General features: G+C 40.9%; 2 protein-coding genes across 7 annotated transcripts in view; one reads left to right on the top strand and one right to left on the bottom strand.

The window, feature by feature from the left end:
• Positions 1-311: 311 nt before the first annotated feature.
• NDUFAF5 (NADH:ubiquinone oxidoreductase complex assembly factor 5) lies at positions 312-7,541 on the bottom strand. Of its 4 annotated transcripts, none has more exons than XM_040611611.1 (10): positions 7,278-7,525; positions 7,140-7,180; positions 6,175-6,222; positions 5,978-6,081; positions 5,444-5,483; positions 3,057-3,254; positions 2,474-2,534; positions 1,208-1,291; positions 771-853; positions 312-653 (listed from the first exon to the last, which is right to left on the bottom strand). In XM_040611611.1, exons 6-10 carry the CDS (start codon positions 3,210-3,212, stop codon positions 567-569), a joined length of 471 nt encoding a protein of 156 aa, XP_040467545.1. In that variant the 5' UTR covers positions 3,213-3,254; positions 5,444-5,483; positions 5,978-6,081; positions 6,175-6,222; positions 7,140-7,180; positions 7,278-7,525; the 3' UTR covers positions 312-566. The 4 variants fall into 4 exon arrangements, 3 of the variants coding, with proteins under 3 accessions (XP_040467545.1, XP_040467546.1, XP_040467547.1); XM_040611612.1 differs by having other exon boundaries at positions 6,877-7,180; positions 7,278-7,356; XM_040611613.1 differs by lacking the exons at positions 7,140-7,180; positions 7,278-7,525 and adding an exon at positions 6,990-7,012.
• Positions 7,542-7,595: 54 nt separating this feature from the next.
• ESF1 (ESF1 nucleolar pre-rRNA processing protein homolog) overlaps positions 7,596-10,469 on the top strand; it is a 34,890-nt gene continuing 32,016 nt past the window's right edge. Inside the window, exons 1-3 of one of the 3 annotated variants that reach the window (XM_040611610.1) lie at positions 7,596-7,691; positions 8,313-9,001; positions 9,735-10,123. In XM_040611610.1, coding sequence (XP_040467544.1) covers positions 8,332-9,001; positions 9,735-10,123 — 1,059 coding nt within the window. In that variant the 5' untranslated portion in view covers positions 7,596-7,691; positions 8,313-8,331. Of the gene's footprint in view, positions 7,692-7,761; positions 8,062-8,293; positions 9,002-9,734; positions 10,124-10,469 lie in introns of those variants that run through there. The other 2 variants (XM_040611609.1, XM_040611608.1) reach the window with 2 other exon arrangements.

Below are 10,469 nucleotides of genomic sequence, written 5' to 3'. Positions count from 1 at the left end.
CTGAGATTTTTATAATACAGAACTTACTTAACCACTTTCTTATACACAAGTCATGTATTCTAATTTCAAACAATAACTGACAGTAACTTTTCAACCATAACTTCCAACCTACAATAACATAATTTAGATCTGTGTATTTGCTGATATTTTGTCTCATAGGATATCTTATAAATATACTTGCCACCAAGTACTATTCTTTATAATGATCTACCATCCTTTAAGAATAATTCAAAAAAATTATGTGGGGTGATACATACTGGAGACTTCCAAATCATACCTGGAGCAGTTGTAATACTGAAAGAGGCACCACATTTGAGAATAATAATTTAATCAAAAGTTGAGAAAGCATGTATTCACTTGGAACACTGCTCAAATATTTCTCTAGAAACAAAAAATGAGCATCATTTTACACAGCTGATGTTGTAGCATAGGCAGTACAAAACCAAAAAATCCAGCTATGCACAGAGTTATTTCAGAATCTTGTGACAATATAAGCACAACCGTAGACTATCTGCAATTAGAAGCTTTACAGAAGCTTTAAGACAACTATTATTTCTGATGAAGAACTATTTTTTTCCTCTTGAAAGCAGTCCATCTATTTTTGCAAGGTCTCCAAATGAAACTGTTGCAGAACCTCTCTGGGCTGGTCTTGCCTAAGACAAAAAATAAGAAAAAAAAAATAGGGCTAATTGTCAAAGTATTTTGTAAAAAGCTTTTAAAGCATCAGTAATTTTAAAAGTACTTTCAAACAGAAAAGGTCTTCACATTACCTGTGATTCATGGAATTTCCAGCCAATCATGTAGTAGATCTGAAATGTGGCAGGTACAGAGCCATCGCTATTTCCGTACATTTCTGTTAGGGTAGGAAGGGGAAAAAAAAAAAAAAAAAAGGTAGACAGAACGTCAGTTCCAAGAAATACTTAGTTCCCAGAACATTAGAACCAAATATGACATACTCATCATAATGACTCTTGGTGAAAGATTTGGGACAATAAAAATATCTCATACTGATGCATCAACATAGTTCAAATCCTGTCTTTATAATCAAGGTTAAAAATATCTGTGCGATAATGTTCTGTTCCAAAATGTTGGTGTTTTTTTCTGGTTTTGGGTTGTGGTTTTTTTTCACAGAGAGGTCAAAGAAAAGGACAGAAAAATATGTTCTTAAAGTTATATCAGATTAACTCATTACCTCTCAAATACTTACCTCTGTATATTGCAGCAGCTGCCAACATTGTCTCCCTGTGTAGCAGAGGTTTTCTATTCCAAGAGCAATTACTCTCCCCCATACCTAAAAATACGTTTTAGCTTTAAGAAAAAGAAGATATAGTATAATCCATGAGTTAAGTGTCATGCACTAGTGATAGACTTTTGCTAAACCAGAATCCTCTGAATCTCACTGTAAGAGAGAACATATTGCAAATAAATAGTCGAGTTTCTTACTTATAAGAATCTAAGCTTTTTTAATGCCAATACTTTGCAATTTACAGTTTGTATTGCTAGGAACGGCTTCAAATTATTACTTCTTCAGCCCGAGTCTTCAAACATTTAGGTTTTCTAGTATAATTTACGCATTAATACAAAGTGTTTATTGAGACACACCTCTCATACTTTTTTTTTTTAACAGGTAAGCATCAAAATTATTATCCCAAGAGATCTTTAATAAGAAAAAAAAAATCAGTTCTAACCTCTTTAATCACTAACTGCATCTACATGTTTCTGCAGAGAATGAAAGTTTTACTTTCATTAAGGAATTACTCTGAAAAACAGCAGGTGATCCAGAGTAACAAGATGCCCTGAATTGCTCTGTGAAGTAACTGACTGCATATGAACGACTGCTTTATAAACCCTGACAAATACCATCAGAATACTAACTCAATTGTTAAGCATCTCAATTGGTTTTTGTTCCTCAGCAGACTCCAATTTGAGGGTCTATTTATTCTCATTCCAAAGCAGTTTCCTGAATGTTCTGATAATTAGGAAGGGTTACAGGAAAAGTTAGTTATGTGGGATATATGCTTCTGTCTCCCCTTCAGAGCTTTTCAGCAGCTTACACTGAACAAGCTCACTAAGAATGGGAATACAGGGAAGCAGAAAATTCATAGCAGACCACAAAGTAGCAAATTTTTGACTTCTGCTTCCCAACACAAATCTGCTGACAGGCATAATCTCCTGAGACTCACTAGAGATAAAAAACCCGCAACATTTCCACTGCTACAGTAAGCTTTTGTTGTTTTTTATTTTTTTGAATAAATTTTTTATGCTGAGGGTAGTGAACCACTTGCATATATTGCCCAGCAAGGTGGTAGATGCCCCACGTCTGGAAACATTCAAGGTCAGGCTGAACAGGGCTCTGAGCAAACCGACAGCGCTGAAGATGTCTCTGCTTATTGCAGGTGGGGTCCCTGTGCCACTCTTCTGTGACTGCGTCACTTACAGAAACCATTTTTGTTTCCACAAAGCATATACTTGCCTTGCAAGTCTTCCATAACCTCAAACAACCCTGGGTAGTTGACTTGAATTTCATCAGTATCCTGAAAGAATTGAGAAGCTTAGTTTTAGAGCGTATCAAGCTAAACCAGTAGCATTATAACAGCCTTCACAGCTGCCAACAGACTATTCATCTGCCACCTCTGTTCAAACTGCGTATTTCTTACAAAAAATATACTGTCTTAACATTTCGTAGAAGTTTTGTTTAGTAGGCCAAACGCAATCAAATTTTAATTGAAATGCCATTATTTTCTTCTTGGTTTTAAAAGGAGCAGCAAAAGTGTCTGAAGTTTTTTCAAGCAGGTCTAACATTCTCTGACATTTATCCAAGAAGACCATCCAAATTCTACTGGGCCACTTGCCAAAGATACACTTCAGTTGGTTTCATTAATCACAATGAAGCTGAGGACAGAGGCAGTCCAGGCTACTCCAGAAACTTATTCAGCAAGGTGCACGACATGCAGAAGGAAACAGTAAATTATTAATATATGAGTAAAGAGTATTTTTTATATACTAATAGCTCTGATGTTCTGTATCATTCCTACTGTTCTCTTATTCATAATTACCACAGTCAGGGTGTTAAAGCCAGCTCTTGACAGCAGATGTCCCAGATCAGAGACAGCAGTGAATGGTGATACATGAGGAGAAAACCCCCCTTCTCTTTCCAATTCTGCTAGTTGCAAAGAGCAGCGAAGCTCATATAGAGTGTCTCCCCCAAACATTGCACCAATGAATACTCCATCTGGCTTAAGAACCTGGTGAATCTACACATGAAAAAAAATAATATTATTTTTGTTATTAAGCCTATGTAACCAAGTTCTCAGGACTTTTTTTTTTTCCCCTTCAAATAAACTTAAAAGCAATCATTGTAATAGTCGTAACATTTTTAATTTTGACTGTATTCCACAAGAGAAGCTGCGCCAAAGCTTTTGGTAACAGTACAAGATCATAGAGTGATTTGGGTTGGAAGGGATCTTAAAGAACACCTAGGTCCAGCCCCCCTGCCACAGGCAGGGACACCTTCCACTAGACCAGGCTGCTCCAAGCCCCATCCAGCCTGGCCCTGAACACTTCCAGGGATGGGGCAGCCACAGCCTCGCTGGACAACCTGTTCCAGTGCCTCGCCATCCTCACAGTAAAGAATTTCATCCTAACATCTAGTCTAAACCTACCTTCTTTAAGCTTAAAGCCATTCCCCCTTGTCCTGTCACTACAGACTAAAAAGACCCTCTCCAGCTTTCTTGCAGGCCTTCTTCAGGTACTGGAAGGCTGTTACAAGGTCTCCCTGAAGCCTTCTCTTTTTTTATCTCACTTATTTTTTTTCCATCATTTGATTGTATTTATCTCAGCAAATAAATAATCTGAAAAGAGACTATGTGTTCTTAAAGAGTGAATCCCCAGAAATTACACTTACAGTCAGGAAACACAAAATGCACAGTGGAAAACCAGTGGAAAACTCATTTCAGTAGGATACTCCTAAAACAAATATCCCCAAAGAATTTACTTCTGGAAATAAGGTAGATTGAGATAGCTGCTGCTTACTTTTACTTTATCAGATAAGGGCAGCAAAAATACTCTTTAATGGTTGGATTTAAGAGAAGTGAGGGCCTTAGTTTCCAGCAGTGATCTTTGTACTTCTGAATACACAATAGAGCGATGCAATTCTTATTACATCTACCCCTACTTATATATAACTAGCCAGAATAGCAACATGACTCAAACACCAAGGTGGACAAGCTGCTTTCTAGCAAGTCTAGTAAGTTCTAGGCCTTTTCACACTGAGAAAGCCAGTAAATTCATGCTTTCTTTTTTCCTTAAGAATTAGCAATGATCCCTGGTTTAGATATCCAGAAAAGCCGTATTAGATAATCAGGCTAACTCGACACCAAAAGCTTCAAACAGTTTACCTTACTGATTTGAAAAGTAAAAAAAGTTTAAAAGATTTTTCTAAGTATTAACCAAGCTACTCTTTCTATGCTAGTGAAGAAGCCTTTAATTGACAGGTAAGAAATTTAAGTAGTTGAAGGCAGCTGCCATTGGTTAAAGCAGGTGTTCCCAACACAGGATATGAGCATTCACAATAAAAGTTGGCCAAGAACTCCAGTTCCCTCACCACTGTGGGACATTATAATGCCTCATTTATTTTTACTTGTGCGGGTAAAAATATTTGACACTTCATGGAACGCTTAAACTCCAGAGAAAATGATATATCTCTTGCCAAGTCTTTTTTTAAGTACTGAAGGCATTCCAGTTTCTATTTTTATTATTTCCACAACAGTAAGGTTCTCCTGTTCATACCAACAGGTGATAGAATAGTACTGCAATGACTGACCAATTTGAAATAAAAGAAAACCCAGTAAATTCATTAAAATAGCCCTTGCTCTTCCTCCAAAGTTCGCCAATTTGAAAAAAGTTTCCACCTGCAGGAAGGAGCTGAAATGATCCCAAATCAGATTTTCACAGTAAGAGTTTCAGTTCTGTGTCCTCAACAAGTATTTGCTTCATTTCAAAATCAAAAAGCCTTTATCTGATTAAAGTTTTACTTCAAAATAAATAGCCAAGACATAAAAATAATACAAGTTCCATAAACCAGTTCTGGAGAAGTGAGATTTAGAAAACTCTACTTGTACTACAAGTAATAAGAGCTAACACACAATAAAAATCAACAGCACTGCCTCAGTTTACATTCATTACCATGACTTCAGCTGCTGAGACTATAAAATACTATACAAATATGTTGCTTCACAGTTATTTATTCCAAATTGGTTTGAGACAGTAAATTAGTAGAAGTGCCAACTCATGGTCCTTAAACTGCCAAAAATACTACATAAAATACTTGTGCGCAACATGAGCTATTTCTGTGCCTCTTATCTGAATAAGACCTAGAAATAGAGTGCTCTGAATGCAAATAATTGCAAGCATTGATTTTTAGTATTAAAAGCCATTTTCTTACCTCTCTAAAAGCTCTAGGAAGGTCATTCACCCAATGCAAACTGAAATAACAGAAGCATACATTTTATAGTTGCATATTAAATAAAATCTAGCAAATGCAAATAATTGTTACATTATCTAAGTATGTTTCAGAAGCCAAAGCAACAAAGCAGTTTCTTAAGCTGCAAAAGTTCTGAAATGCCTGCCTAAAAGTGATACTAAATAAAACCAGAAGCTCAGAGAAATAGCTTTTTCTTACTGGTGCTTTTTAGAAAGTTGCAAAGATGCAAGTCCTGGTGACTAGTTTGTCAAAATGCAGGAAAGAGGGAAGCTACATGTATTTTGAAGGAAAATAAATAAGCAACACACTAAGAACCACCAGGACAGCAGTTTTTCCTAATGTACACTTGTAAAAACTATGCAAGTACATTTCTTACTACTGTTTAACAGACTATTAATCTTTCTCTTGGTTTTTTCCTTAAAGTTATTCAGAAGAGAACATTATTTAACATCTTTAACCAAAAAATAAAATGTTAAGTAATTGATTAATGCATACCTTAAGCTGCTAACAACAAGATCAAATGTATCTTCTTTGAAAGGAAGGCATTCCTCATCAGCTACAACACTGACTGTAGGGATTTCAGATTCTACAGCATTTTTCTAATGTTGGGTCAGAAGAGAAACAAGAGAAGGTCACTTTTGCTTTCCCGTGTTGTGGAATTAAAGCACATCAGCATTCAGAAAGCTACTTACTAAAGCATTCTCCGCAATATCAACTTGAATAAGTTTTTCAACTGTTTCCTGAAATAAAATGTTAAAAGTCTATCAAATATTTAAACTGCTTTGCAAGTTGACATTTGTCATTTTTAGTAATGCTTACACATATTTACAGTAAGTAATCTCTTCAACACTTGACAAAAATTCTATACAAAGCAGAAAGCATTTTTTTCCCCAGGCACAGTACTTAGTAATTGCTCCTGAGGGAACAGCTGAGATGGAAATTCTGCATTTTGAGGTGTAAGTTCAGTTAACTAAAACCCACGGACTAACAGCCAATGAAGTACCTTTACTTACAGAGCCATTCACGAAGGGTAAACTGCTGCTTAGAAGTCTCTGTAAAGATACTTCTCTTTAACAACTAAGCGTGCCCAGCAGACTGAGGGAATAACAGGCACATCCCTCCTCAAGACTACAGGTTAAGTGTCACACCACACACAGCTTCCCCTGCACTGCCATTTGTCTGCTTTCCTGCGACAATGAATACAGAAAGCAAGCCTGAACGACACACAGCTCTGGACGACAGCTACAGATACGGCGGTCGGGGGGACGGGACCAGAAAGATTTACCTCATGAATATTCAGAGAATTGTTTTAAGTTATAACAGAGCCCTATTGGAAAACAGAGGGATGAAGTAGCGCAGATTTCAAACACTTATTCAGTATAAAAATCCAGTACCTTGGTTAAGTGCTGAGCTATGTAACCTCTTCCAGAGCCAAGATCCAAGGCAAGAGGAAAAGTTCTAAAGGATAAGTTTAGTAACATAAAACATCACCCAAACTCGTCACTACCTTGAGCTTTCCACCGCGCTCAGCTCTGCCCGCCGCTTTCCAAGCACCTTTTCGGACCCAACACGGCGGCCACTGCGCAGGGGCTCACAGGGCAGCGGGGACCCGAGGGCCACGGCCCCTGGCGCGCCGCGCCCCCACGGCGGGGCTTACCTGGGGATGTCGAACACCCTGTCCGCTATCCTGCCGCCGACCTGGGGGGAAAGCCCGCCGGTCAGCGCCCCGCCGCGGCCTCCCCCGCCCCGCCCCGCCCGCCGCGGGGACACCCGGGCCGCCGCCCGCCGCCCCCACCTCCCGCCGCAGATACTCGCACTCGGCGGGCTCGGCCCGCAGCGCCGCCCAGTTCTTCTGCTTCCGCTTCAGCCGCCGGTCGAAGGGGCTCAGCGCGCCCGAGCCCGACGAGACGCCGGCGGCCGCGGATCCCCCCGAGGGCGCCCAGAGCCGGCGGCCCCAGCCCGCCCGCAGCACCGGGCAGCCCGCCCCGCGCAGGGCTCGCGCCCCGACGGCCCCCGCGGCCCCCCCCCAGTGCCGCAGCGCCCATGGCCAGCGGCCCGCGCCCGGCGCCTGCGCGGGAAATCCCGGCCCGGCTTGGGCGCCTCCCGCCGCGCCGCCAGCCTTCCGCCAGTCGCGCCGTGTGATTGGTGCGGGCGGGCGGGCCCGCGGCGGCCGCCGTAGCGCCTCCGGAAGTGGCTGCGGCGGCGCGTGGTGGGTTGTGTGGGGGCCGTGAGGGGCGGCGGGCTCGGGCCGGGTGGGCGCAGCGAGCAGGGCCTGGCCCCGGGGCCTCGGGCACCGCCGCTGGGGGCGGGGGGCACGGGGTGCTGCAGCCGGCTCGCCGCAGCTCAGCGGGCGCCTTAGGGAAGGTGCTGGTGCTGTCGGGCCGCGCTGAGCCCCTGCCTGCGCCGGAGCTGCCGCTGGCCGGAGCTCGTCGGAACACCCCGCTCTTACTGACTTTATTCTGAACTGGCGCTTTATAACGTAAGGTAATTTTAATCCTGGGGGAAGTAAAAGCCTGGAGTCTGGCTTACAGTCGTTGAGGTCCTGTTCGAGGTTGAGGAGGAATCACTGTCTGCAGCCGGTATGGTCTTTTTAGTTGCATATCCATTTTCTGTGGAAGCTAAAGTTTGTGGGCCAGACTGCGATAGTTGTAGGATTATTTGTGGCTCTTTTAAATCGTCTTGTTGAGCTTTTGGAAAGAACTATTTACGTATAGGTTAAACATCTAACTTTGTGTAATTCTTTAATGTTTTTCAATTACATATCTAAATCTGTATTAATTAGTTTTTTAATCAGGCGTGTTTCGTTTTCATCCATATTGTACATGTCCAGGTCTTCAACAGCATCAAAAATGGCATCCCAAGAGGAAATATTAAGAGATGGGCGCTTTAGCTGCATTACTAGAGACCCTAGATTTTGGGAGATGCCTGAAAAAGAACGTAAAATCAAGATTGACAAACGATTCCGAGCAATGTTTCATGACAAGAAGTTTAAGCTGAAATATACAGTGGATAAAAGAGGTCGTCCTGTTAACTATACTTCTACAGAGAACCTCAGGAAATTTTATGCCCTGTCAGAATCTGACTCTGATGTTTCAGAAAATGAGAGCAAACAACATACTGAAAAGAAAAAAAAGAAAAAAAAAGCTAAATGTAAAGGAAAAACAGATTCTGCAAAACTACTTGCTGATGGCCTCTCTAGGGAGGAGCACAAAATAAACAAACAAAGGGTGGACCAAACATGTGAAGCAAGGATGAATATAGATGACCTTAAAAATGAAGGACAAAAAATTACGTCTAAATTCAGCTTGAAAGAGGACTCTAAGAAAACTGCAATGGAAAATGATTGCTCTCAGGGAAGCAAGGGCCTTTTACGCAAAGGGGAAAACAAACAAGGAAATGTATTGGGAGGAAGATCAATTTCACGTCAAAACAAGCAGAAGTCTTCACAACAAAGCAGTACTAAGGCAGTTAAAGCTCTCAGGAGGGACCATTCCCTAGAAGCAAAAATAAAAGAATCAGGTGAGTTGTTCAAATAGCAAGTAGAATTCAGCTATGTTTACTTGGATGTTGTTGCTTTTGGTTTGTCTATGGAAGATCGTTCACAAGATCCATCACAAAACAGCCAACTGACTCGGATTCAGTGTTGTTGAAGAATTGGAGTTGGTCAGCTCTTTATAGAAGCAGTGCTGATTCGTCGTAAGATTGTGAACCTCCATGCCATCTTAATTGCTGGAGCTGAAATTGTTGGTTAGTTAGAAAAGTAACGTGTTGTGGTGTATACATACCGTGTTTATCAAACTGATTAGCAAATAAAAGGTCTGATACCGTGAAGGCTTCAGCATATCAACGCTTGTTGACTGAAAGGGTAAGGAGGGGAGCTTCAAGCCATTAATGTTAGAGGGTGTTAGAGAGAGAACAGGTGACATAAGGAAAACCTTTATATTGCCTGCACATGCTAATTTCTCCCTATTGATTCTATACATATAAACAGAATAACAGAATAATGTTTCATTAGAGTTTGAAGTTGGTAATACAGTTGTGGACCTGAAGAGTGATTAGATTAGACAAACTGAAGAGGTGATACTGGTGATTTATGTTGTTTGCTCTTCCCTGACATGACTTACTCCTGCATCATTAGACGTTTCAGGGGTTCTGTAAATCTGTATGAAGAAAACCTGAGGGTTTTTTCCTCTTTGTAAAAGATCATATGTAATTCCAATGTAAAAATAAATATCTAATCTTCATCTTTCAGTGACTGTGTGCACAGACACCTGTGAACAAAGTGACCTTACTAAAAGCCAACTAGAGGAAGAAATTTCTGTAAATGATGCTTTTGAAAATGCAGAATTGGAAGAAGAGGAGCCAGAAGACGATGGGGAAACAGGCGAGGAAGAGGAGCCAGAAGACGATGGGGAAACACTCGAGGAAGAGGAGCCAGAAGACGATGGGGAAACAGGCGAAGAAGATAGTGATTCAGAAGATGCTGAAGAAAGTGATAGTGGACCTGATCTAGCTAGAGGCATAGGGAACATTGAAACGAGCTCAGATGATGATGAGGATTTAAATGAAATATTTCCGAAGGAGCCAGAGATAGAGCATTCATGGCGTGAGCTAGATAAAGACGCCCCTCGTGGAGATGAGGTAATGATACTTTGCATGTGAAAAGCTGCTGACAAACTCAGAAATGCACATTGTTAGGAGATCATTATAGACCTTCAGCTATGAAACAATTTGTGAAAGTAGTTTTCATTAAGGTTTTTCAGCCTTTTAGTTAGAAAATCCAAGTGATGGTGAAATTGACTGAAAATGAGAGGCTTGTAATCCCCCTTCCCTCTAAGGAGACACTTACCTGTAGATTGATAAGCTGCCTATAAGTGAAAGAACAGACAGAACTGAGCTTTTCAGAAATTCAAGAATTTAAATGGTACTGCTTTTGTTCACTGCTGATTTCTTTCAAATTTTTATTTATTTAATTTTTTAACTTGCA

The sequence above is a fragment of the Falco naumanni genome, chromosome 12 (genome assembly GCF_017639655.2).
Source record: "Falco naumanni isolate bFalNau1 chromosome 12, bFalNau1.pat, whole genome shotgun sequence".
NCBI classification, from domain to species: domain Eukaryota; kingdom Metazoa; phylum Chordata; class Aves; order Falconiformes; family Falconidae; genus Falco; species Falco naumanni.
The sequence above is the reverse complement of the archived record's forward strand: the minus strand, read 5'-3'. Positions and strand labels throughout refer to the sequence as shown.

What these genes read in the sequence shown, in the direction of transcription:
- NDUFAF5 (XM_040611612.1), bottom strand. Translation starts at nt 6,963, where the DNA reads ATGTTACTAAACTTATCCTTTAGAACTTTTCCTCTTGCCTTGGATCTT. An exon ending in TAGCTCAGCACTTAACCAAG is followed by an intron (nt 6,223 to 6,876) that starts GTACTGGATTTT and finishes ATTTTATTTCAG; the next exon opens with GAAACAGTTGAAAAACTTAT. An exon ending in AGCTGCTGCAATATACAGAG is followed by an intron (nt 854 to 1,207) that starts GTAAGTATTTGA and finishes CTACCCTAACAG; the next exon opens with AAATGTACGGAAATAGCGAT.